The 26,905-nt window shown below is 33.8% G+C and overlaps 3 protein-coding genes across 7 annotated transcripts; 1 reads left to right on the plus strand and 2 right to left on the minus strand.

Annotated features, from left to right (window-relative positions):
- The first annotated feature begins 11,967 nt into the window (after nucleotides 1-11,967).
- LOC129298786 (uncharacterized) lies at nucleotides 11,968-15,774 on the plus strand. Of its 3 annotated transcripts, none has more exons than XM_054937226.1 (9): nucleotides 11,968-12,135; nucleotides 12,677-12,753; nucleotides 12,896-13,082; nucleotides 14,006-14,160; nucleotides 14,259-14,334; nucleotides 14,420-14,553; nucleotides 14,634-14,737; nucleotides 15,105-15,261; nucleotides 15,513-15,774. In XM_054937226.1, the coding sequence occupies exons 2-9, from the start codon at nucleotides 12,682-12,684 to the stop codon at nucleotides 15,588-15,590; spliced, it is 963 nt and encodes a 320-aa protein (XP_054793201.1). In that variant the 5' UTR covers nucleotides 11,968-12,135; nucleotides 12,677-12,681; the 3' UTR covers nucleotides 15,591-15,774. The 3 variants fall into 3 exon arrangements, with proteins under 3 accessions (XP_054793201.1, XP_054793202.1, XP_054793203.1); XM_054937227.1 differs by having other exon boundaries at nucleotides 14,262-14,334; XM_054937228.1 differs by lacking the exon at nucleotides 14,259-14,334 and having other exon boundaries at nucleotides 14,410-14,553.
- Nucleotides 15,775-16,126: 352 nt separating this feature from the next.
- On the minus strand, nucleotides 16,127-20,563 carry LOC129298785 (aspartic proteinase-like). 2 transcript variants are annotated; one of them, XM_054937225.1, is made up of 14 exons: nucleotides 20,495-20,563; nucleotides 19,423-19,790; nucleotides 19,286-19,346; nucleotides 19,039-19,133; nucleotides 18,806-18,918; nucleotides 18,558-18,726; nucleotides 18,416-18,455; nucleotides 17,836-17,900; nucleotides 17,647-17,760; nucleotides 17,482-17,546; nucleotides 17,110-17,266; nucleotides 16,895-17,014; nucleotides 16,548-16,636; nucleotides 16,127-16,381 (listed from the first exon to the last, which is right to left on the minus strand). In XM_054937225.1, exons 2-14 carry the CDS (start codon nucleotides 19,774-19,776, stop codon nucleotides 16,297-16,299), a joined length of 1,527 nt encoding a protein of 508 aa, XP_054793200.1. In that variant the 5' UTR covers nucleotides 19,777-19,790; nucleotides 20,495-20,563; the 3' UTR covers nucleotides 16,127-16,296. The 2 variants fall into 2 exon arrangements, with proteins under 2 accessions (XP_054793200.1, XP_054793199.1); XM_054937224.1 differs by having other exon boundaries at nucleotides 20,390-20,514.
- A 1,527-nt stretch (nucleotides 20,564-22,090) lies between these two features.
- Nucleotides 22,091-26,881, minus strand: LOC129298784 (aspartic proteinase-like). Of its 2 annotated transcripts, XM_054937222.1 has the most exons (15): nucleotides 26,755-26,862; nucleotides 26,236-26,409; nucleotides 25,305-25,672; nucleotides 25,156-25,216; nucleotides 24,914-25,008; nucleotides 24,685-24,797; nucleotides 24,389-24,557; nucleotides 24,247-24,286; nucleotides 23,971-24,035; nucleotides 23,778-23,891; nucleotides 23,601-23,665; nucleotides 23,184-23,340; nucleotides 22,972-23,091; nucleotides 22,572-22,660; nucleotides 22,091-22,458 (listed from the first exon to the last, which is right to left on the minus strand). In XM_054937222.1, the coding sequence occupies exons 3-15, from the start codon at nucleotides 25,656-25,658 to the stop codon at nucleotides 22,374-22,376; spliced, it is 1,527 nt and encodes a 508-aa protein (XP_054793197.1). In that variant the 5' UTR covers nucleotides 25,659-25,672; nucleotides 26,236-26,409; nucleotides 26,755-26,862; the 3' UTR covers nucleotides 22,091-22,373. The 2 variants fall into 2 exon arrangements, with proteins under 2 accessions (XP_054793197.1, XP_054793196.1); XM_054937221.1 differs by lacking the exon at nucleotides 26,236-26,409 and having other exon boundaries at nucleotides 26,755-26,881.
- Nucleotides 26,882-26,905: the final 24 nt, after the last annotated feature.

The raw sequence follows: 26,905 nt of genomic DNA on the forward strand, positions 1-26,905 counted from the left end.
AGCATATCCTACCAATACTTCTCTTAATCTTTTGTTTCAAATTATGCTTTTGATTAAGATAAAATTTCATAACATCTACCACAACCGTGTTTCTAGTAATAAGCTTAACATTAAGATTTAAAGTCATAATCAATTCCTTAATCCATGTATATTCAACAAATAAATAAGGCAGATCATGTACAATTATTGCCATGGTAATTATTTCTCGAATACGCTTAGGATTAACTTTTCGAGACCAAAGGTTTCCATCTTTATCCATCAATATAACCCCAACATCATAAAATTTTTCTAAAACTTTGCATGACTAATTAACATGACGAATTAAATGTGAAGTTCCATTAGCCTTACCTGAAGCAAATAATCCCTGACAACCATTACACTGTGCCTTAACCTTATCATTAATGATAACTCAAGTAAAATACCTCCACACATCAAAAGTACAAGTTCTACCCCTTTTAGCTTCAACTTGGGACTCCTCAGTGTTTTGAGCATATACCTTTCTTCTTCCAACACTAGAGGGAGGAAATAATTCTTTATCTTTAGATTGTGTTGCTGTTGATCTACTTCTACTACCTTTGGCGTCAACATTACTTCCAGAACTAATATCAATCGCCTTACTCTTTTGTGAGGAAGACATACTACATTGTAAAAAAAAAAAAGTTGATAAATTTCACAAAGCTTCCTTAATTTCAACTGCTATGTAGAAAGATATATTTTATGGGTATAAGTCATTTCAACAGGGTAAGGCAACAAATAATAATACCATGTCTGAGGAATATTTAAAAAATATATGTTCACATTTTTTCTTTTCCCTATCATTTTAGCAAAAAAGTTCACATTTCCCATACATAAATAGAATACTCAAATAAGGAATATACCGAGGATGAGAAAGCTCTATTTTTTGAGCAAAGAGGAATATACTGAGGACAAGGAGGCTACGTTTTCTGAGCAGATGAGGAATATACCAAGGACGAGGAGGCTCTATTTTCTGAGCAGATGAGTAGAGCAAACTGATGAGCTAAAGAGGTGAAGAGCAGATGTTGAAGTTCAAAGTAAGCACGATCAAACTGAGGCGAAGAGCAAACGAGCTGATGAAGGACGATCAAACTGAGCATAGAAGAGAACCCAGAATCGGCACTACTACAAAAATATATATGTATATTGCCTTATATTAAATGGTTATGTGTAAAACCGTTTAATAAAAGAAGGCAGGATTTTAAAAATTAATTATTCAACAGTTCAAAAAATAATTGTTGCATAGTTAAACTAATATTCAACGGTTAAATAAAATAATCGTTAAATATATGCTGCAATTTACACACCCATGATGTCAACATCTTATTAAACGATTCCTTGATAGGAATTGTTTAATAATATGTAACTTTATTTAACGATTCCCTTAGAGAACTGTTAAATAAACAATATAGAATCAAAACCATTGAATAGGAAAATTTAAATGGCATTTTCAACTCAATGAATCTTTATCTTCAAGCACTTGAGAACTTCATTTTCTCTCTGAAATCTTTATCTTCTCTATCAAAGCCATCTCTCTAATCTACACGTCATCTCTAGCTATCGTTTGTCATGTGAGTTTCAAATCAAAGACTCTCATCTCTCTTTGGCTGATCATTTTTGCTCTCATCAGATCTCCATTCTTGCTGCTATTAGTCCACCGTTCTTGTTCTTACCCAACGCTCTAGTCTTTTAGCTATTTTTGCTCATCAAACTAAAGATCTATTTCAAATCCAGTTCAATCCGTCAGTTAGTTCACACTTCTGATTGTCTAGATTTGTGCACGAGTTAGCTTCTAGAATGCTCCTACTTCCCATGCCATCAGACTCGTCGTTGCCTCCTATAACTCTAACATTCATAATTCTGTTCCCTTCTTACTCTCCCAACAAAGATTAAGGTATGCTTACGTTTTATTTTTAGGATTAAGATTCACGACTGTCAAAAAATTTTCAGGATTTAAAGAAGGACGAGAAATTTAACTTGAAAGCCCAGGTACCATTATTTTTTTAAATAAGCTTATATTTGGAATCATCATAATCTCTCGATTCATTGTGTTTTGTCAATCGACTATAAAATAGTTGCGCTCCTTTATATTAATTGTATATATATATATGAAGGGCCAAGCTTGAAAGGTTCTCCAACTTTAGTCCATTGTTTATGTTTTTTGTGTCCTAGGCATTTTGCTATAATCATGAATTGATTCTAGTATTAGGTTTTTACTTGTCTTTGCACTGTGTAGAATTTTTGATAGTTGCTACACATATTCATAGATCCTACTAGACTTGACTACATCTCCCATTAATATGTCATGAAAAGTCAAATTGTCAAAATTATTTTTGCCCCTGCTTCCTCTACAGGATCATTGGGGATACTCATATGGTATTGATATACAATCGGTTGATCATATTTGTTCATGTTGGTAATATGTTAAAGTCATGATTGCATATTTGACTAAATTAATAATCATAAATGGTAATTGAACTGTTAATTTTATGTTGAATATCATGTTGGTCAATGAGAGGATATTTTTGAATCTTTAGAAGCTTCCCCCTAATTATGCATTTTGTTTTATTTTTGAATTTTGATCTATTTTGGCTTCTTGTTATGAGCTCCTTATAAATAGCCCTGTTACTAGTTATTGGTTATTACTATAAACTTACTTTATGATTTTTATGTTCTGTCTAGAGGCTAGATTTGTCACCTTATTCTCTTGTTGTAACTCAACTTAAGGAAAAGACAAGAGAACCACGTAACCATTCCATTGAAAACAATCAATGATTGAATAAGTGCAAAGGGGCTCTTGAGAAGGAAGAGAAATCCAAAAGGTCATGTGATTATGTTGTATTTGTTCATCCTTTAATTTCTTACATTTTTGTGTTTTGATTATAGGTTGCATTCATAGGGTCCTTATTTTTGTTAATTAGTTTAACTTAAGCAACTTCAAGTTGTACATAGTTTTTTGTATAGAAATTCATTGTATAGTCATGTATATATATGTGATATTGTTGGCTGAAATTTATTTCTAGGTAATAAATATAATGATATAATTTACAATGTAAGAGGTTGCTATAAATATAGCCCCCTATTTAAAAAAAATTTGGTCATAATTTCAATGGTTATAACCAAATTTATAGTAGACAAATATAAAATGGTTGTGCTATAGAACCGTTTTATATTGCAAAATATTCAACAATTCTAGGTCCAAAACCATTGAATATTCCCATAATATTCAATGGTTCTGAGGCTAGAATCGTTGAATATTTCCTTTTTCTTTGAACTCAATAGTTTTTTTGCAATAATCGTTGAATAAACTAAGAATATTCAACAGTTAAAAATCATTAAATAAAGGATTCAAGAATATTTAGTGTTACATTATTCAACAGTTCATAACCGTTAAATATTAACTAAAGAAACCGTTTCATATTTTCTTTTTTGTAGTAGTGCGGATTGAGTAGCTAAGGAGATGAAGGACAATCGAACTGAGCACAAAAGAAAACTCATAATCGAACTAAGTAGCTAAGCAGATGAAGCACGACCAGACTGAGTTAAGGTGAGGGCGAAGATAAAAGGAGTTGACCCAGCTGACTACCGAGCTGATTGAAGGAATGAAATTGAAATGAATGAAACTAAGGTTTCTACTTACTCATTTAGTCATGTGCATCATGTGTGTTTGGAGTCTAGAGTCTCAACAAGTGTTGAGTGTGTGTCTTGCTTACTCTTTTTTTTTTTTACTTTTTTAGTTTTTGTTGGTATTTTTTTTTCAAAAAAATATTAAAACTTAAAAAGTTCGGCTCTTTTATTTTTGAATCTTAAAAGATCACGTGATTTATCTTTTTTAAAACTAAAATAAGGGCTCGGCCCTCAATTTTTTAGGCCCAGGTCACCCACTGTCGTTCATTGTATTGATTAATCGCTTCCAAAGCCTGTACGAATACGGACGAAACGTGTATGAATAAAAATAAAAAATTAATCGATCCTTCTTCGTGATTAAAAAAAGCTGTCAAAAGTGTGTGTTAATTCTCGATCTAGCCCACTCATTATTCGATTTATTTTTTGAGAAATTGCTTTGGCTCATTATCACCCAGCAGTAATCAATGATCTCGTGCTATAAAATCCGGTACGTGTGTGTGTGCGTAATAGACCCGCATGTTCATCTTGGGCATAGTAACTAGCTTTCCATTATTGTCAAGGTATAAAAGCTGCTTGGCATCAGAGTTCTCAAATTATGCATTTCTCCCAAATTATGCGTGAGCTATACTTCCATCGATATATCCTTGCTAGTGCAATGCCAATAACAATCTAAATCCATCGCCCATTCGTCTTACCAGTTGCAGCACACCATAAAATGCATCTATTAATTAATTAGTCTGACGCTCTGCACAGAAGTCCAGGATAAATGGTTAATTGCACGGCATTTAAAAAAATAATTAATTAATAATATATTTTTATACCTGCAGTATTCATTATTCAAAATAAGTTATTACGTACGTGTGCAAACGAAATCATTCAGAGGAATACACACAGTGCCTGCAATATATTACTATAGAGTAAAATACACTCATTTTCCAGTTTTGCTAACATCTATTACGTCACTACTTTTATTTTTAAGAACACAGGACACGATGCATTTTTTATATGTGCAAATATATTAAAAAAATCATAAAAACATTAAAATATAATTTTAATTTAAAAAATATTTAACCTAGCATACAAATATAGTGCTTTATGGCAAAATATAATTATTAATTATAATTTTATTTTATAACTATCTAATTGACTACTACCTATTTTCTGTTAATAGTTTTATACTTGGGGTTTACAAAAAAATAATATCACAATATTTAATAAAATTTGATACAATTGTCAAAAAAGTATAGACTAGTATCAGTATTGGACACGATGCTGATATAGATACATAAGATAATTTAAAATATCGGTGTTTCATGGGCTAAAATTATAGAGACCTTTTCCCATTTTTAAAGATTTACACTTTGGTCTAATTTTTAACATCTTTATGAATATTCCATTATATATTTTAAAATACTTAGCTTTTTATTTGTAATTATGTTAACAATTTTAAAATTATTAATTTTCCCTTACAATCTAATTTTCTGCTCTCTCTTTGGATTTTAAAAACTTAAAATAATTAAGTATGTGGAAATTTAAATAACTAATTTCAATTTTTAAAAAAATTAATGAAATAAAAAATAATAAACATAAAATTTATTAAGTAATTTATTATATTAAATCCTTAATTTATTTTTGGCCCCAGAATTCTTATTTCATTAAATTTTAAATTGTGTTTTTGAAATATTATTTTAAGTTCTTAACCGATTTTTTTGTATTCAATGTTTTCAAAATACTAAATAAACACGTTTACAAAATGTAAAAAAATAATAATATAAATTTAAAAAGTAAAAAAAATATGCATTACTTTTTTTGGGTAATTTGAAAGATTTTTATACATTATTTATACTTAAAGAGGGATGTTTGTGTAAATGCATGTAATTTATTGGTCAAGTAGCAGTTGGATGAATGTACATGAAATCATAAAAAAGAAAAAAAAAATAGAGGAATGTTTGTGTTTTGTAGCTATTAATACTAAGAGTGGTTCATATGGATTTCAAAAATAAAAGAGATGGACCTATAATTAAGGTAAAATAGAGGGGAGGTCAGAGTATTATACTCTATATTGTATCTCCGCCCTTGTGCCTCATTTTATAATTAATAAAACTTGAATATTGAATTAATTTAAAAGATTTCAATTTATATGGAATAATTATTCATTTTTAATTAAAGATAGTGAAATCATTTTAATTGTATAAACAACTAATGATTACATAAAATAACTAATTTTCGTTGCATGAAATAACAGAGAGCAGATTCTGTTTGATCTTCATAGGTTTATCGCTACTGTGTCAATAGATAGCTTCTTTTTATTTAAAACTAGCAGAGTCTTCAGTAAAACAACTATAAGAGGAAAATCAAATTAACTAGCTAGATTTGTTTTCACGGGTATATATTTATCAGTTTAACTTCTGTTATTACTTGGCTCCATTTTCTCGCTCGTTTTGCAAGAAAAATTGACAAATACACAAGTTCAGCTTTTATGATTTTGTCACCTATTAAGCAGCTAGCACACTAGACCCTTTTTAAAATTAGATTCATTCTTCATGAGTACTTTATAAAGAGAAAGCAATCAAAACTAAGTATAAGACATAATCACTTCCGATAACTAACAGTATAAATTATTGCTGTTTTAATCAAAACGGGTGGCTTTCTTTCCTATGCCTTTTCCTTTCTCCGTTACCTTACCACTTTAAATATGAACCGTTTAAATTAAATTTATATTTTTATAAATTATTAAATCTAAATTTTGAAATTCAATTTAACAGTCTAAATTTGCACTGGTTTTCTTTTTTTTTTTTGCAGAGGAGAAAATACAACTCTTAATAAAAATATGGGATATTGTTCCTCAAAAAAAAGTTGTATAAATATTGAAGTCTGGATGTTCTGATTTATTATTATTATCTTATTATTATTATTATTATTATAGAAAATAAGAAAGAGAGAACAGCGAGAGAACACAAAAAGCAAAACATCCACATATATATACACACAATACACAACACTTTTATTCTAAGTGCCACTTTTTCATCAAGTTCTACGTACAATAACATTATAGGCATTGATTTATTGCCATTAAATGATCAACTACAGATGTAATCAACACTTAAATCAGAATAGAGAGCACGAACGAAGAACAGACTTGAATAATTAATGGTCTAACAGAAGGATATCCTATACCAGTAGAAAGCTACTCGACCGGAGCTTGCAAGCGATGAACTTCAGACTCAGTGACTTTCTTCTTGCAACGTGCAATGAAATCTGCAGCTTTCTTGTCAATGCCCGGCTCAGCTGCCCCCCACTGACCTCTGTCCTCGTCACTCCGCCACACCTTTGTCCGCCCCATCGACGTCCCTTCACCGCTATGCTCGGAGTAATCTTCTCTCCTGCTGGACCTGAAAATGTTGAAGATCGACGTGAACGAGGATGACGACGACGACTTCCTCTGCCTGTTGTTTCCCGCCATGATGTTTCTTGTCGTCCTGAGTGGTGGTGGGTGAGAGATCGAAGAGTGGTTAACAAACACTCGGGAATTGAAGCGTCTTGGCTTCGATGGTTGGAATTTGAAGATCCGGAGGCTGAATATTTATAGCCAGAAGCTACTGGGGCATGCTTAGCGGAAGCGGCCACGGCAGAATCAGATTCATCATTTCAAGTGATTTGGTATGACCAATATTCATGGACCGAACAAGTTGAACAGCTACGGTGGAAAAGACCACATAGACAAGGACAAGGACAAGAACAAGATACTTTAGCTATACTCCATTGGTTTTCGAGTAGCCTCGGAGTTGGTAGAGGGTTCTGTTGCAATAGGCTTTACTCTTTTTCCTCCTCCTTTTCCGTTTCCTTTTCCTCTTTCTGACTACATTTTACTGCACCTTCTTCACAGCTCTTTGAACTGAGTAAATATTGTACTAGCTACACACAGATATATTATGATTTGCTTTCTTTTGCCAACCGGGGCAATCATTCTTCTCCTTCCTTCTCCTTTCTCTCATTTGCCAATACTGTTGAATTAACTTCTTACATTTTTCACCAAAGCACCTCCATTTTTGCACGTTCACACTGCCATTAATTCCGTAACAGTGCAAATTCTAGAACTCTCAACAAGTACGAACCAAATCAATAAAGCCATTTTGAGTTGCTCCCCAGGAATGTATGTGTGCATGCACATGTGTGTGCACCCCATGCATTTCAATATAAAAAAAATATATATCACACAGTTTAAAAGAGTTAATTAATCATAATAATTATATTTAAAAATAAAAAAATTAAATTAAAATGTCCTATGTTAATCAACATAAGCGTGCATTAATTATTTTTTGTTAATGTAAATTATGAGGGGTGATTTAAGAAATATGTAATACATATTTATTGAAATATGTGATTTTGCTTATATAAAAAAAATAAAAAAATAATTTCTCTTATAAATAAAAATAGAATAAAACAAGTTAACAATAACGTGTTGAGGAGTGTAAAATTGTGTCCGCGTGCTAAAATTAGCACACGACAGGGTAAGTGCCACAATAAAGTAAGGTACATATTGTTAATTATTAAATTCTTTATATTGAGTATATGGCTGAGGGTAATTGATCACTTCACTAAAATAGTTTAAATTATTTAGTTAGATACACATCCTAAATTTTATATATTCTTAATCCATCTTTTAATTTTTAGATATATAATCTCTACATATGGGAAAATTAAACTTATAAAATTCCCATGCATGTACCCTTTAAAATAGGGTAAAGGAGTAAAAATACTTATAAAGTAATTAGCCAGAGACACCCAATATTATAAAGTGAGAAAAAGGGGTATAAATATCCACAATGTTACATGAGTGGGTGCAAAAGTGATTAAATTGTTAACTTTTTTTTAAAGCCGTTAACTTTTATCACTAAATGCTGACTATGCATGGTATTGTCAGTCTTTGCTAATGTGAGTTTATAAAGAGACAAAAATACCCATGAAATTGCCGACCAGGAGTGAAAATACTTATAACGTTATCAGAGTTGGTGCAAACGTGACAAACCTATCAAATCTCTTAAATATTGATTGTTTAGCTAGCACCTAAGTAAAAGTTGATCATGTTTTGCTGACATGGATAAAAAATGTTCCTAGATGAAATTCTTTGAAGGTTAATCAGTCATCATATGAGTATCATGTGATAAAACATCATTTTGATCAAGTATCAAATAAAATCACTCGTTTTTTTACAGTAGTGGTGAAACTATTTAAAAACTTTGAACCTATCACAAATAAAAATTGCTTAAAGCTGTGACAATATTTTTAAAGTAAAGTGGTGTAAAAGGTATGCTAAATCTTGATCTTCAATTATGTACAATCTATCTCATTATATTAAATCTCAATTTTGCAGACAAGAAAAATGAGTAAAGAGGGAGGGAGAAAGGGGATGGGATACGTGATGGTGGAAAAAAATCAAGTAGCATAGACTTTGACGAATTGGTTACCATTGCACCTACTAAAGTAACATTATAGGTACTTATATGATGATCAATTAACCTCTATAAAAATTCATATAGAAATATTTTTTTATCTACATTAATAAAAAAATCATCAACTTTTTCTTAAACGTCATCTAAATAGTTAACATTTAACAAATTTGATGAATTAGTCATTTTTGTACCAATTCTGATAACGTTATAAATATTTTTGCTCCCAATCGATGATTTCGTGGATATTTTTTTTCTCTTTATTAGTCCACGCAAGTAAAGCCTGATACGTGACATGCATAATCAACATGCGTTAGGACAAAGTTAATAAATTGATTACTTTTGCACCCATTCACGTAATGTTATGTATATATATATATATATATCATTTTTTTCACTTTATAATATTGAGTGTCCTTGATAGATTATTTTTTTAGTACTTTTACCTTTTTATGCTTTAAAGTATTCAAGCAGGTGCATATCAGGAAATAGGAAAAGTTTCCGAGTTTTTTGGGCTATTTAAAGCAAATTTAAAGTTGATATATATATATATATATATTCCTCTTTTTGTTGTAAGGTAGCCGTAGAAGGTCCTGTTGATTGATGATTGATCAACGGGTTCCTACCTACCAGCTGCAAGCCTGCAAGACAAAGGCTTGAAGCACGCCACTTGTTGGATCTTCGTACGAAGATCATGGAGGATCAATCACAAGTGAACATGGGATATGGGACGAGGGTATTGCTTTAGCTGTGTGATATGGGACGAGGGTATTGCTTTAGCTGTGTCAAGCTTTTCGGGAATCTTATAAATGTCCCGAAATTAATTTAGTGTTATTAATTAATTTGTAATGAAGAAGGGCCACAGTTTGGCACACCCAACTTAATATTGTGCTCTTAGGGACTTAGACACGGATCTCCATATCTTATTCCTTCCTTCTTTGCATTAAGCACTGATATTTACGACGGTGAGATGATATTTCCCAGCTGTAATCATATTTAATTAAATTTAAGCTTTTTAAAAGCTGCATATCCATTCAACAGAAGAATATATATACTGCATATATTTTCATACGCTAATTACTTAAACCTCACGCTTCGGTCAGTTCCAGTCTTCCAGAATAATGTCGTCGAAATGCTTGCGTAAAAGTGGTCGTATAGTTTGGCCAATAATTCTGCATGATCAGATGAAAGAAGTAGCTGTCATGTTTTTGTGTTTAATTATATCTGCTATACAAGCCAATAATGCTGCTCACAGGATCCTATGAAAGCAATTTATGTCTCAGAACTGAAACTTCTCCTTTCAAAGATGGTTACATCTCTGTGATATGTACATATTCTCGACTCTTTAGTCTTCCACCATCGAGAAAACAACACACTTAATGGAAACTTCGCTATTTTTCTTGCCTCGAATTTTCTCTGCCTCGCCAGATTTGGGAAAAGAAAATATACCTCGGGAATTTCCTACAGCTGTAGTGGGATGAAATTTTGAATTATTTACACCATTATACCGTTACTGCAATTATTAGTCTCCTAAAAAATCTACCAGTTCCTTTTGTGAGGTTATTGTTCAGGCTTTTTTTAGTTATTATAAAGTTTCAAAAAATGTTGGCGAAATTAAATATAACGGCGTCGTAGAATTAAATTTTTTCTATTTATTTTTCTCCAGATCTTATAAAAATCTTGTGGTAAGAAACTTTGAAGAAATAATCGAACTCGATATTTTTAAGGAAGTGAACAAGGTGAACGCGAAAAAGAAAAAAAAAAAAAGTTACTTGCACCGCTGGAGAAGGGTATCGAGGTTTCGATATAAAGGTTGTTTTCAAAGCAGTAATTTATTCTTTTTCTTTTCTTCTTTATCTAATGTATCAAAATTTTAAGGATCTTGGAACTATAAACTTTAAAAATATTCTCTGGCAAAGAGGGGGGAAAAACTTCAAAAATATTGGAATCCCAAAAGGAAAGTTACTCCCTCAATCTTATATACTCCTCCTGAACTAAAATTAATTCTAAAAGATGTTTTACAAATAAAATCAAAGAAAATATTTATTAGGTTGAGAGAGATATTTTTTTGTACTATTTACATTAAAATTTTAAAACAAAACATTTTTAAAAGTTGATATATTTAGTTTAATTTTTTTAAATAACAATGGTTGACACAAAAAATAATCATTTGAAGCTAATGATATTAGAATGAGGGGATTAAAAAGATATTTTATAAAATTAAAAGATTAAGTTAAAATTTTATATAAAATTAAAATAGTAAAAATATATTTTTGATGACTTAAACCCTATATCTTTATTGATTTGGGCACATCCCTCCGCTTTTAATCATCTAGATTGATTTGAATGGCTGATAAGCAATAATCCTCTTTTAATTTTGATATTACGAACGCAAAATAGATTTATGGCTAGAAGCATTACCGAACCAAATCCACAAATTTAGCTCCACCCTTTTCATTCATTTTCATTTTCTAAAAAGAACATTTTGCATATCAAACATAGTAACATTTTTTTTTGGGCCTGAAAAAAGCAGGGACATTAATTAAGTAATTATCATTTCGTATTTTTTATCATTATCATTCTATTTCAATTTATACATTGTCAAACATAATATTTAACATGTTTTTAAATAAACCTTAGAAGTTGAATTCCATTTCCTCATGCGCTTAAACTATAAGAATGAAAGATTAACATCTGAAATGATCCACACAGCTAGATCCACTTGACCAACAAAAAAGTCATTTGGGCCTTTTCTCATGGGATATTGGCCAACTAGAGTTTTCAATGGGCCAAAAAGTAGCCCAATTCTGGATGGCCCCCCGGACCATTCTTTCATTTCAAGTTTCATTCCAGTTGTCAATCCCCATCCGCCTGCTCCCGCTGGACCGGACGAAAAAGAATTAGACGGGGGCACAACATCCGGACAACGTTGATTTGCCTGAAGAACTGTTGTTAATCAGTCCATTCTACCCCGGAATTATACCCTAACACTCCAATTCTATTTCACCCTCGGCGGTGATAACAGCAGGGGCGTCAAAGCTAGGTAGGGTTTTTGGAATCACATCCTGTTCTTTGCCACCTCTCAATATCCTGTTCTGTGTTTGTAAAATTGAATATTTTCTCTTTTTGATTTAGGCTGATTGGTTTATATTCTGTTATTGGAGTTTCAAGATGTTTAAGTGCCTCTTGCACTGTGAAGGATCCTGGGATTATGGATCGCTTTAGTTGCTTGGTGTGCTGGGTCTAATATACTCTACTGTATCTAACCCCCCCCCCCCAAAAAAAAAAAGCAAAGAAAAAGAAAGAAAGAAAAGGCCGGCAATATTAAATCCCTTAGTATCAATGTTTATCGCGGTTTTATATGGTTGATGCTGCTTATGATGTTCATATACTTAAACTTCTAGAATAGCGAAGTGACCATTATATTTGACTGACTTGAAGAATCTAATACAATATCATTTGGAGCGTTCTTTGTTTTTCTCTTAATTTCTTTCGGCTCTATGATGATAATTATTCCACCCACTGTTACTTCGAAACATGAACAAGGTTTTTGGTCATGTGCTTGCTTCTTATGATCTGTATAGGTTCAATGGATTATCCATGGACCAGTGGTGGGCGGGAAACTGGTACCATTGATAGGAGCCAAATCAGAAAGGGGAAGGTAATTAGACTTAAATTGATTGCAGTACTTATGTGGCTTTCCTCTTATTTACGAGTTAATGCCACTAGATAATTAATTAATATTACTTCTTGCTTTTAATAGTTGATTGTACATGCTGAGTTATTTTTTATTGGCATTTCAGGAATCCTTTATCGAGGATTGGGCAGAGGATTTTCGGTTGCCTATCAATCACAGGCCAACAGAAAATGTTGATCTGGACAATGTTGAACAGGCATCTTTGGATACGCAGTTAACATCGTCTAATATTGGATTTAAGCTACTTCAAAAGATGGGATGGAAAGGAAAGGGTTTGGGGAAGAACGAGCAAGGTTTGTAATTGTATTAGAAAAGAAGCAATCTTGTCGAGCTTCCACATAGTATTTGTTGATGTTGTTGGTTGCTTGTAACCCCTTTCAAATCTAGCCCTTTGAGAAACATCCTCCAGTGCTTTCGTTTTTTTTAAATAAACCCGTTCAAACCTGTAATACTTGGCATATAACCATTCACATCATCTGATTAGTGTCTTGAGGGTGGCCATTCCAGGTGGCCAATAGGAATAAGGTGTGGCCGGAATTTTTTGGATTATGCAATTTTAGTAATCTCACTGTGTGGAACTGGAAAGGCAATGAGGTTCTGGCTTAGCAAGGCACGGGCCTTCAAGATCAATGCAAGAAAAACTATAGGGCTTGTTTGGCAATCTGTTCTAAGAACAGTTTTCTATTCTCAACAAAAGAACAAAAAATTTGTTTGGTAACGTGTTTTTAAAAAGTGTTTTAGAGAACAAAAATATATATATATATATATATTGTTCTCGAGAGCAGAAAAATGGAATCAACTTTCAAGTGTTTTGGGATTATTGTTTTGGAAAACAAGGAAAAATGAAAAAAAAAACCTCTATTTTCATTATTTTTTTATTCTCAGAATATGTTTTACAAAACACTAGTTCTCAGAACAATAAAATAAAAACAGTTTTAAACAGCCTCTATAATTCTCTCCAATTATACTTGTTTTTAAAGTATGGGCACCTTCTCTCTTAAGGCCCTAAATATTTAATTACCTGTCTCTGGGCTTTGATCTTTCTATAACTGAACCTTTTGTGAAATAGTTCTTTCTTTCTTTCTTTCCTGTACTACAATTTTGTATTTTCTTGAATGCAGAATGTTTTGCCTGAAGTATGAAATTGATGGATGTTCTCCTCGATTTCAAATTCTTTAACCACGTTTTCATCTTGTGCCTCTGGATTTATGTGCAGGAATTATTGAGCCAATAAAATCTGGTATTAGAGATCCCAGATTGGGTGTGGGTAAACAAGAAGAAGATGATTTTTTCACTGCTGAAGAAAACGTCCAGCGAAAGAAACTTGATATCGAGCTGGAGGAGACAGAAGAAAATATGAGGAAGCGAGAGGTATGATTAAGAAATTTTTAGCAGTTGCCTTAAATTCTAAAATCATGAAGTAGTATTGAGGTTGATGTTTTCCATTTTCTGGAACCTCCACCTAATAGCAGAAGGCAGCATATAGCACATATGCATGTCTTTTGATGGGATTGGTGTGTCTTAGGGAACCATCAACTTTGGAAGGTCTTGAGAATTTCCTGCAGTTTTTATTACCTGGTGGCTTCTTCTGCCTGTCTCGTGCGCATTATGAAAATCCAGGTTTTGGCAGAACGTGAGCAAAAAATTCAAACTGAAGTCAAAGAAATTCGGAAGGTGTTTTTTTGTGATCTCTGCAACAAGCAATACAAATTGGCCATGGAATTTGAAGCTCACTTGAGCTCATACGATCACAATCACAGAAAGGTAGATGATTTGACTGACTGGGTGACTTTACATCAAGGCTCCTTTTTCATCCTTCTAAACATCCTTAATGATAATTACAGCGTTTCAAAGAAATGAAGGACATGCATGGAAGTAGTAGCCGTGATGATCGGCAAAAAAGAGAACAGCAGCGTCAAGAGAGAGAAATGGCTAAGTTTGCCCAAATGTATCCTCGTGCTTATGCACCTCTAATCTTGTTTGGTCTTTGTTACAATATAATTTTGAATCCTTGCATCTTGCTTGCGTTTTATTATAGGTCTCTGTACTTTTTTTTAGGTGTTCTAGATCCGTATACTTTTGTTTTCGGGTATTAGCTCCACATTGAAAAATAAAAGTATAAGGACCTAGAACATTGGGAAAAGAAAAAAGTGCAGGGACATATAGCAAAATGCAAAAATCTAAAGTTATGTTTTTCTAAAATATATTTCCCTTATCGTGGCTGTTGTGGATAGTTGGCTAGAGAAATATTGTTATGATCTTGGCCACCTTTTGACGTCATCTTGTCTTTTCTTGGATCCTTTAATATTAACCAGGGCTGATGCTCAAAAGCAGCAACAGCTTCAACAGCAACACGAAGAATCTGGATCTGCTCCAGTTTCCTCCGAATCTAGAACTGCTACTGCACTTGCAGATCAGGATCAGCGGAAGACTTTGAAGTTTGGGTTTTCCTCCAAGGGAAGTGCTTCCAAGGTATGCCAGAGTGAACTATGGATGAATGCATAGTTTTTTTGCCATGCCCAAATGCATCTGGGTGACTGCTTTGGGATGGCTTTCAGTCACAGTTGACTTCTGTCCTGATGCTGACGTAGATATTCATGGAACTGATTAATTATACAGTCAATGCTTGTAGCCTTGTTACGTTCCGGTCAAAACAATTTCAGCCTTGCTAATTCATTTGATGTTACCATGCTAAGTGCTAGTTTCTTCCTCATTTCTTGCAGAACTCATTCGGCGGTGCTGCAAAGAAGCAAAAAGTGGCCATATCTTCTATATTCAATACCGATGCGGATGAAGAATAATGGAAAATTTTCTTGCAGCTGTGATTCAGCCTTGTATCATTAATCGTGAGTTGTTTGATGCGTATTTATGCGACTGTCAAGTTTGAACCATTATGATCCTGTTAGATCTCATCTTGGGATTCTATGATTTGGTGACGTTGTGAGCCTGTGATTAAATCTGATGGGAAAAATTGTTTGTGTCGAATTAGTGATCGTCATGAGTTTCAATTTTGATTCCACGGGTTGGAAGCCTCTCACTGACACACACTCTCGTTTCCACCGGGGCTTTTTCGTCTTTGACCAACAACACACGGCATCATTATCCTAACACAAAAAAAGGCCAGGCATTGTATCATGTAACATTTTTTAAATTTTAAACTCGTCACATATTTCATTGATGACTTGTTTCAAATTTTTTTATTCTTTAATATTTTTCATATATTTCAATACAATTAAAATTTTGAAATAATTCATTGCTTTTTATTTTTTTTTTGCAATATTATTCCCTTCGATTCTCAATATTTTTCGGATTGATTCTTAATCGCCACTCTGATGGGTTTGTGCAAGCATTCAACCACCCTCCAGTACAGATTAATATATAAAAGAAAGTAACACAACAACTTGTATAAATAGATCTTAAACTAATTACGCAATTTCTACCAGTAATAACATTTTCTTTTTTTAATTAAAACTCACGGGAGTTTGTCTGCCTTGAACGAAAGTTGCTCTAGACAGCTTTTGCAAAGCCCACTTGCAGGTTCCCATAATCAAAGATAGTATGATAAGCCCTCATGAAAACATCGCCAAGGATCCTGTGTTCAGACAAGGTTGCTTCAGAAAAAGGTACGCATACCTTAAACGAACAGGTGTGCGCGTGTATATTTGTAGTTCGTTACATGCAAGGTTGTTCTGCCCTAGGACACTTGCATATTAGAACTGTAAGTACAAGTAGCCTTGATATAAATGAAGGTAGCGTACCAGAGAGGACCATAAGGAGGGGGAATATCAAAAGATGCAAACCCACTGAGGCAGATTGCCGCAACGCCTTGTCCACTTCTCAGAATATACTGTAAAAACAGCGAAGCATTTTTCACTACATACATTATATGCCTTGAAAATTAACAAATGAAATAACAAGGTTTCACATGACATCTTGCTCTGGACTTGGAAGCCTAATGTTCTTCCTCGGGACACATTTCCTACTATAGAGTACGGACCACTGCATGAAACATACAGTTGTCTCCCGCAACGATGCAGCCTGATTTCACACGTCACACAGGAAACATGATGAAACAAACATGAATTGATCAAAGTTCAAAACAAACCTGCTGTGGAGTGAGGTTGAAAAGTTCATCTCCGATTGTTAGTGAGATGTTCGGCATCTGAGAAATACTCTCACAACTTACTGTGGATTCTCCACTAGGACTTGGCAATCTTTCACATAACTGTCAGTGACCAAAGGCAATACTCAGTCACTTGACAGCCTAAAGCTATAATGCAGCTCGGGCTTCTAGAGAGGTTGATTGTAAAAAAAGATCACCTGATTTATGTAGTTGATTACTTTTTCCTTGACTGCCTTTCGTTTTAGTTGATTCTGGATCCAAACGACAGCCATCTCACACAAAGAACACGTGTTATTGTCTCTAGCTGACAGCCCCTCTCTTTCTGTTGTTTCAGTCACCATCTCAATCCCAGTGCTGCTAGAATAGAACATTAGTAAATTTTGTAGAGTAAGAAACTCAAGCTAGTCTCACCGTTTCTATTGATTCAGTAATGGAAGTTCCACGACAAATACTTTTGCAGAAAATTATATCTTTTTTCTATATGTGACCAGTCTGAGAATGGATAACTTTGACAAGAAATCAAAATGTAAGATGATGTAATATAAAGCTAATTAAAAAAAATTCCTAACCTCTTAGATCGATCCCCATACGTAGAGCATAAACTAAGATGGGAACATACTTCATCAGGGTCCACCTGCAAATTAAGATCAAAAGAATTTAGGGTCCAAGAAGCAAAATGTCACAGCTTGAAGAAGGCGTGGACAGAATCTTCAAATGAGGGTGGAAGGGCATACCCCTGAGACAAGTAGATCCCATATCTTGTCTGCAAATTGAGAAGCTAATTCCTTACATTCTGAACTAAAAATTCCTTCAGCTCCAATGGCATGGTTGATTTCAGCCACAACTGACTGAAATTGATAAGCAGTTAACTACCGAGAGAGAAGCTAGAAGCAAAACATTTTCAGAGAGATGAAAGCACATACGGTTGGACCAGCAAGCAAAGATGCTCCTGAATCCACAATTGCAGCACATCCACCCTCGCACACACCTTAGGAATTATAAATTATGGTCATTGTTATCAAAGCTAATGGTGACAAACAAAACTAGTTGTAAAGAAATACGAGTTTTCTAAGAGAAAATAAAATAAGAAAAATTACATTTAAGTTTCACATAAAAAAATTTATTATTAAAAAATCTCATAAAATTTATAAAATACTCTTAAGTCTCAAATCTTAGGTACTTGCAACTTGATTAAAGGCATTGATAATGGGGCAATGATCATTTATAACTTGTCTATGGCCTTAAACAAGTTATAAATGCACAGGATTTGAGACTTGGGATTATTTTGTAAATTTTATAGGACCTCTTCGTAATAAATTTCCTTACATAGGACTTGAATGTAATTTTTCCAATAACATATGATATTAAACAAAAGAAGTTGGTATGGGAAAAATAAAATCCCATGCTTTTCTTCATACCATATGATTTCAAACCTTTTAAGATTTCTTTGTTAATCCCCTATGCAAAAATTTCTTGCAGTTGAAAAATAAACAATGTCTTTACCTGTCGAAAGACCTCCAATGAGAAAATCTCTTATTTCAATCTGGAAAAGCAATAGATTCGTGTTCAAATTTTTTGAATTTTTCTTTTTCACAAATTGAATAGAATTCCTGGTCAAAGTGAATCTAGTTTTGCATTTGCCTACCTGCCAATAACCTTTTCTAGTAACTGGAACATAAGTATGTTTTCCTTTGAAATGATTTGGATCAACACCGCCAAATACAACTTCACCACCCTCTTCTACCTCCGGATCCACATTGAGCCAAAAAGAGAACACCTTCTCGCCAACAAGATCTTGCTTCACCATATTGTACCTGTGATTTGAAAATGGATCAGTAATTTCAAGGAAAAATCAGATGCAAAGGAAAAACCAAAATACAAGCTGAAGCATACCAAACTGGCACTGCTTGCTCAACTGAGATTTCCTGAAACCCAAGTCCAAATATCCCATCAAACTCAAGGAGTGCAAAGGAAAGACTTTCCTCTCGAGTAGCCTCGATGAAATCCTGCATTCAGCAGGTTAACATGATAGCCTCGGTGAAAACCAAGTCCATGTATTGCCGCAGATTGTGGTCAGAACAACCTATACAGTCCTTTTTCAAGTGAGTTATAAATAAAGTACTCACTTGATGCTTTACGACCACATCACCAACTTCAACGTTGTCTTGACTGAAAAATCCAAATATTGATCCTGTCCCATATTGTATTTCACATGATGTTCCTGATTGACAAGTTAACATGAATGGTTCGAAACTTCAAACCTTTTATTATTTGGCATGCACGATGCTACCTTACTGCTTCCACTATTAAATCTGATCTAGCATGATGGCTGGCACTAATTATGATAAACTGGCATGAATACAATAACGTTACCATTCTTAGTGTATGTACTGGATTTGCTAGACTTGTACCAAGAATGGACATAACAGGCAATCTGCACATGAATTTTATTGGTTAATGAAAGACTCATATGGATATGGTTATGGATATCAAGTGGGATATGAACTTACTGATAAATAGCACCATGATGAAGGAACCCAAAGGTTGGAACTACCAGTATCAAATATGACAGTGAAGGTCTGGGGGGGTGTGCCTATTCCAATCTCTCCATAATATATCACATCCACATAATTCTTCAGAGGTAGTATATCTTCATCATGTGAGTTACTAATAAACTGATACAAATCCTTCACCGGTCTTCCGAGCCTCAGTTCTTCCCTTGCAGCTCTTGCAGCCCGAATTCTTTGAAGGTCAAGAGGTCTCTTCTTTAAACCAATTCTTAGAATCCCAGACGAGAAAGAAGGAAGAAGTGAGCATGTTAAAGCCAATAAACAAAAAGCTGTCCACAGATGCTTGGAGCTCATAATGAAGAGAAACCCTGCCAGAAAGGAGAATCAGAAAGTTCGATGAGCAAAATCAGAAGACAAGCAAAACAACCATGAATGAGGGGTGAAGGATTGATTCGAAGTCATTTGTTATGGTGATCAAGAACTCTACAGGATCCTTACACTACAGTAATCAATATTAACATATATTAGGTTAGGGATAAATTAAAGAGATCCTAGTTCAGCAGCTCTGGATACTGATTTCCTCATACCCCTTCTTTCTAGTTGATTTATGTTTTTCTCCCCCAAGTAAGCTATGTTAAAACTTTTTTAATCCATGCATGCAAAATTACACGGAGATCAGTAGCTGCTGTTCTAAACAGTGTCAGTTCATTCCACACTCCTTTTTTTCCCCCTCCAAATGATGCAGTTTATTCTAATCTTATCAAATTAATCTACCAAACGTTTTTTAAAAATCAACAGAAACGATAGAAACCTATAGCCATAAATATTCGTATAGGTGCATCCACAAGAAGAATAAGAATAAGAAGAAATTTATACAGGAACGTGAAACAAACCAAATTTTCAAGAAAAACAAAATCAACAGAGTTTGAGGCAGGAAAGTGATGGTATTAAAGGAGAAACATGGAACCTTTCTTGGGGGAAGATGATATCAAACTTGGTTAAAGTCAGTATGAACTGTGATGATCATAATCATGTGACAAAGATGATAAAGATTCAGGGGAGAAAATAGAACCTTTCTTGGGGAGATGTCACTATAGACGCTGGAAAAGTTAATGCAGTGGACTTTGGCTTAGTCAAACAAACAAAGAATGACATTTACGTCCTAAAAAAATCAATTTAACAATGTTTAAGTTTCGCAAAAAATTATTAAAAATTGAGTTGGAAATATAGAAGGAGACAATTACAATTTAAGAATTATAGTTACAAATTGAATATTTTGTAATTAAAATATTTTTATTTATAATTATCTTGAACAAATATTTGCTACTCATTTTTTCAGTAAATTTTTTAAAATCTGTCATTAAATAATATTTTAGGATCTAAAATGTCATTTTTCTCCAAACACCAAACATTACAATACGTACGTATCAATAGGAGAAGGGAAAGGCCTGTAGAAAGCCCCACTTCTACAAAGTAAAACAAAGCACTACGAGACATGATAGGACTAGAAAAATATCCCAGGCTACTAGGCTTTTTCTAACTTTGACTTTGTGCATGTAAACGATGTCATTGATGTCGTTCGACATGGATTTTTGAACAATTTACTTAAGATTGGAAGCATAAATTATAAATTTTTTATAATCTATATGAAGTATTATATAGATTATGTCCTTGTACACAAATATTTGCATCCACTTGTACAGGAATGATTTTTTTTTAGAAGAATGACAATTAAATTTTAAATACTGAATTAATATCAGTTAAGTCCCTCGACAAATTTTTGTTTAAAAAGAAAGTTAAAATATCAATTTAAATTATTACAAATTCAAAAGTTTTAATTATAAATAAGTATTTAGATATCAAATATAATTTTTAGATTATAACAAAAAATTTTATTTATAATTATTTAAATTAATATTTATAATTTATTTTATAAAAAATTTTGTCGAGAGCCTAACTCTCATTAATTCACCTGTCATTGTTTTTTTTGTCCCCGGAAGTCTGTGGTTAATTTTAAAATGTAAATTTAAAATTTCCTGGTCGAACTGGCTGTTGTTTACAATTTTGTTTTTTGATAGCATCGATTTTAAAAAAACAAACTGATGAGCGATGACCAAATCCATGAGGAGTAGATTCTATAATCAAAGACTAAATCTAACGAATTCAAACTCCAGTATTCAAAACTCTCACGCAATCCAACGTTGCTTGAATCTCATGTTGGCCCTTCGAATAGGTTTTTTTTAGCTGACCACTACTTCAAGACAATTTTATACCAAATTAATATCGATAAAAAATAAAATTTATACCAAATCATATCATCACCATTCATTCTACTTTGTATAATAAATAAATAAAAAATGTGTATACTTGACTGTAAAACAAGTATATATATCACGTTTTAAGATGTAAGTTAAAAAAATGAATAAATTATATTCAAACAAAAAAAAATTCAAGCTCTCAAGTCATCTTAAGTTCATTTCAATCTATTTAACGATTACTATGTTTATGAAATATTATTTTCTTAAAATTTAATAATAAATTCGTAAAATTTAACGGCTGTAATATTAAAAATAATAAAGATTTTGATATTTTAACATAAAAAATACATTATAAATAATTTTCTTGAACGTCTTACTTTAATCACATACAAAAATAAGTGACTGTAAAAGACCCAGGAATATGCTTCATGTAGCCTTTACAATTCCTGCTGCATTTAATTATCACTGCTAACAATAAATAACGCTTAATATCAGCCCTTCCAAAGTGCTAAACTTACTCAAACCTCAGGGAGCGTCTGTTAAACAGTAGCATTTGTAACATTAACATATGGAACGTAAGCAGATGATCTTAAACTAATTATGCAAGTTCTATCACTATCAGCAATACCATAAACTTTTTATCTAAGTTAAAGGGAGTTTGTGAAGACTGCATGTGATTCTCCAGAGGACCCTTTAGGCAGCTTCAGCAAAACCCACTTGGAGATTGCCGTAGTCAAACACCGTATGATATACCCTCATAAAAACATCGCCAAGGATCCTGCATGCATCCCCACACAAACACACGTATACGGTTGCTTCAGAAAACACATGATATTCACTACATGCAAGCTTGTGAATGCAATAGGCATAATTTTAACCAATGTAAAATACCAGAGAGGGCCCTGAGGAGGTGGGATATCAAAAGCTGTAAACCCACTGAGGCAGACTGCTGCATCGCCTTCTCCAGTTTTCAGAATATACTGTTAAAACAGCAAAGCACTCTCATTACATATATTATATTCACTGATAATTAACCAAACAAATAACAAGGCATATAAATAACTCGAATGTAATTGTGCAGACACATGACCACATGAAATCTTGCCCTGGACTCAAGCCAAAAGTTTCCAGATTTGTTTTTTGGGGTGAATGAAACATATAGTTGTTCCCCACAACGATGCAGCATGGTTTCACTCGTTTGGGGTAAATGTAAGGCAACTAGTATTATTTGCTAAACGGTCACAAAGGAAATATAGAGACGAAGATAACTTTATCAAAGTTCAAAGCAAACCTGCTGTGGAGTGAGGCTGAAAGGTTTATCTCCGATGGTAATTGTGATGTTCGGCATCTGAGAAATACTTTCACAACTTGTCGTGGATTCTCCACCAGGACTTGGCAGTCTTTCACATAACTGTCAATGACCAAAGGCAGAACTCAGTCACTAGACCGCCTAAAGCTATAATGCAGCTGGGGCCTCTAGAGAGGTTGGTTTAAAAATATCACCTGGTTTATGTAGTGGATTACTTTTTCCTTGGTTACCTTCCGTTTTAGTTGATTCTGTATCCAAACGACAGCCATCTCACACAGAGAGCACATATTATCATCTCTAGCTGACACAACATCTCTGACTATTGTTTCAGTCACCATTTTGATCCCATTGCTGCAGTGCAGAGTAGTAGTGGGAGCATGAACAATTTAGAAGTCTGTGTAAGAGACGATTTGATTGTAGAATAAGAAACTGAAGTCAGTCTCTCTATTTCTATTGATTTGGTAATGGACGTTTCATGACAAATACTTCTGCAGAAAGCTACTTTTCCCCCTATATGTGCCTATTCTGACAATGGAAAACTCTGACATTCAAACAAGTAGCAAGGCAGCCAAAAAGACGATGAAATATAAAGCCTATAAGAAAATTCCAACCTCTTAGATTGATCCCTATATGCAGAGCATAAACTAATTTGTGAACATACTTCATCGGGCTCCACCTGCAAATTAAGATCAACTGCATTTAGGTTGAAGAAGCAGACGATGAACCAGAATGTCACAGCTAGAAGAACGCACAAACACAAACTTTGAATGAAGGGTGGAAGGGCATACCCCTGATACTAATAGATCCCATATCCTGTCTCCATATTGAGAAACTATTTCCTTACATTCTGAACTCACAACTCCTTCAGCTCCAATGGCATGGTTGATTTCAGCCACGACCGACTGAAATTGAAAAGTAGTTGACAAAATTATGAAAGAAAAGCTATAAGCAGAAAATTTTCAGAGAGGCGAAAACACATACGGTTGGACCAGCAAGCAAAGATGTTCCTGAATCCACAATAGCAGCACATCCACCCTCGCAAACACCTTAAGGATTATAATATATGGTCATTGTAATCAAGGAGAATGGTGACAAACAAAAATTGTAGCAAAGGAATACAAGTTCTCAATCAAATAAGATTTCACTAATTTTCTTCTTCAATTAAGGTCTGGGGAAAATAAAATCTCATACTTTTCTTTGCATCATATGATTCCATACAAAAATTTCGTCTGGTTGAAAAATAAAAAATGTCTTTACCTGTTGATAAACCTCCAATGAGAAAATCTCCTATTTCAATCTGAAAAGACCACAAATTCGTGTTCAAATTTTCTGGATTTTTCCTTTTTACAGTTTAAATGGAATTCCTGGTCAAACAGACTATAGTTTTGCATTTGCTTACCTGCCAGTAACCTTTTCTAGTAATTGGGACATAAGTATGTTTTCCTTTGAAATGATTACGGTCAATTCCTCCAAATATAATTTCACCACCCTCTTCTGCCTCCGGATCCACATTGAGCCAAAAAGAGAACACCTTCTCGCCAACAAGATCTTGATCCACCATATTGTACCTATGATTTGATAGGGGACCGGTAAATTCAGGAAACTAACCCAAAGGTACTAGTAAAAAAATCATGCTTTAACAATACCAAGAAAATTAGATGCAAAGGAAAAACCAAAAAACAAGCTGAACTATACCAAACTGGTACTGCTTTCTCAACTGAGATTTCCTGAAACCCAAGTCCAAGTATCCCATCAAACTTGGCGAATGCAAAGGAAAGACTTTTCTCTCGAGTAGCCTCAATGAAATCCTGCATCGAACAGGTTAACATGCGAGCCTTGCTGAAACCCAAGCCTAAGTATTGCCACAGATTCTGAGCATAATAAATTATATTTTCAAGTGGAAACTTATAAAGAAAGTGCTCACTTGATGCTTTACAACCACATCACCAACTTTAACGTCATCTTGACTGAAAAAACCAGATAATGATCCAGACCCATATTGTATTTCACATGATGTTCCTGAGTGACAAGTTAATATGAATGGTTTAAAATTTCAAACTTCTTCTCAAAGGCCATGTACAATGCCAACTTACTGCTTCCATAATAATATCTAGCATAATCAGTAACACCAGTTATGAGAAACTGGCATTAATACAGTAACGTTACCATTCTCAGTGTATGTACTGGATTTGCTGGACTTGTACCAAGAATGGACATAACAAGCAATCTGCACATGAATATTATTGGTTAATGAAATACTCACATGATATAGTTATGGATTATGGATACTAATACCAGGATGGACATGAACTTACTGAGAAATAGCACCATGATGAAGGAACCCAAAGGTTGGAACTACCAGTATCAAATATGACAGTGAAGGTCTGCGCGGGTGTGCCTATTCCAATCTCTCCAAAATATTGTGCATCCATATAATTTTTCAGAGGTAGTATATCTTCATCATGTGAATTACTGATATACTGGTATGAATCCTTCACTGGTCTTCCTGGTCTCAGTGCTTCCCTTGCAGCTCTGGCAGCTCGAATGCTTTGAAGGTCAAGAGGTCTCTTCTTCAAACTAGTTCTTAAAATCCCAGAAGAGAAAGAAGGAAGAAGTGAGCATGTTAAAGCCCATAAACAGAAAGCTATCCACAGATGCTTGGAGCTCATAATGAAGAGAAACCCTGCCAGAAAGGAGAATCAGAAAGTTAGATGAGCAAAATCAAAGGTCAAGAAACCATGAAAGGGGGGTAACTTTGTAGCAATTAATAAGTTTTTTACAAACTGTTCTCCGCACTCCGATAATAACATATAAATAAACACAAACAGATAGATGGATAGGTGTACAAAGAGACAAAGAACTATTCTCTGCCCCCATTCGAATATGCCGTTATTCAAGCAATTGATAGTCCAAGGAAAAGCAGGACTGATCCAATGTCATTTCTTATAGTGATCAAGAACTCTACAGGGTCCTTACACTATACTCCTCCGTTTAAAAATGTAATACATTTTTAATCGAATTTCACCCCTCAATAAAGTAGTTATTTTCAAACTAACCTTATCTTTCCATATCTATCCCTATTAAATACCCTACAATAAATATAAAATCACTATCAATAGGGGTACTTAAAAAAAAAAAGTAACAATTACACCTTGAAAGACTAAAAATACTTTATATTCTTGAACATTCAACCCCTCAACAAATGCTTTACATATTTTATGGGAAAGAGTACTAATTGATACTAACCTGGAAATTAGAGAAAAATTAGAAGAATCCTACACCATCAGCTCTGGATATTAATTTCCTCATATTCCGCCATTCGTCCCTTCTGTTTTACAGTCGATTTATGTTTTTCCACCCCGCTAAAGTCATTTTACACCTGTTTAATCCTCGTAGGCAAAGCTACGAGGAGAATAACAGCTGTTTTTTTTGTAAACAGTGTCAGTCAATTCACCCCCCCTTTTTTGCGACGCAGTTCATGCTACTCTTATCAGAAAATAACAAACACTTGCCAAATTAAACTGCGTATAACAAACACTACAAATCAAGATATATAATATTCAAATAGCTACATCCAGAAGAACAAAAAATTTATACAGGAACGAGAAACAAACCAAATTTTCAAGACAGATAAAGTCAACAGAAATTCAGACAGAAAAGAGAAGCTATTAAAGGAGAAACATGAACTTAGTTGAAGTCACTGGGATGACCATAATATGATTAAGATGATAAATATTTTGGAAAAGAAAGGCGGGGAAAAGAAACCTTCTAAGGTAGATGTCACTGCAGATGGCAGATGCTGCTGCGGAAGCTGGAACGTTGAGACTCCACTCTAGAGGAGCCAACTGCCGACTGGCCCAGTCGAAGAAGCAAGAAGGCCGATAAGAGGCCCACCTCGACAAAGTAAAGAAAGGAA

This window comes from Prosopis cineraria, unplaced genomic scaffold (assembly GCF_029017545.1).
Source record: "Prosopis cineraria cultivar Desert tree isolate PC_DT_omini unplaced genomic scaffold, ASM2901754v1 PC913, whole genome shotgun sequence".
NCBI classification, from domain to species: domain Eukaryota; kingdom Viridiplantae; phylum Streptophyta; class Magnoliopsida; order Fabales; family Fabaceae; genus Prosopis; species Prosopis cineraria.

Excerpts from the sequence above, each read along its gene's own strand:
- LOC129298786 (XM_054937226.1), top strand. The coding sequence starts at position 12,682 with ATGGATTATCCATGGACCAGTGGTGGGCGGGAAACTGGTACCATTGAT. Across the intron at positions 14,335-14,419 it reads GGAACCATCAACTTTGGAAG|AACGTGAGCAAAAAATTCAA; the intron begins GTCTTGAGAATT and ends AGGTTTTGGCAG. Across the intron at positions 15,262-15,512 it reads CCAAGGGAAGTGCTTCCAAG|AACTCATTCGGCGGTGCTGC; the intron begins GTATGCCAGAGT and ends CATTTCTTGCAG.
- LOC129298785 (XM_054937225.1), bottom strand. The coding sequence starts at position 19,776 with ATGAGCTCCAAGCATCTGTGGACAGCTTTTTGTTTATTGGCTTTAACA. Across the intron at positions 17,015-17,109 it reads TAATCAACTACATAAATCAG|TTATGTGAAAGATTGCCAAG; the intron begins GTGATCTTTTTT and ends GGTCACTGACAG. Across the intron at positions 16,637-16,894 it reads TCAACCTCACTCCACAGCAG|TATATTCTGAGAAGTGGACA; the intron begins GTTTGTTTTGAA and ends CTGTTTTTACAG.
- LOC129298784 (XM_054937221.1), bottom strand. The coding sequence starts at position 25,658 with ATGAGCTCCAAGCATCTGTGGATAGCTTTCTGTTTATGGGCTTTAACA. Across the intron at positions 24,036-24,246 it reads CATTGGAGGTTTATCAACAG|GTGTTTGCGAGGGTGGATGT; the intron begins GTAAAGACATTT and ends ATAATCCTTAAG. Across the intron at positions 23,892-23,970 it reads CTTTGCTTGCTGGTCCAACC|TCGGTCGTGGCTGAAATCAA; the intron begins GTATGTGTTTTC and ends TTTCAATTTCAG.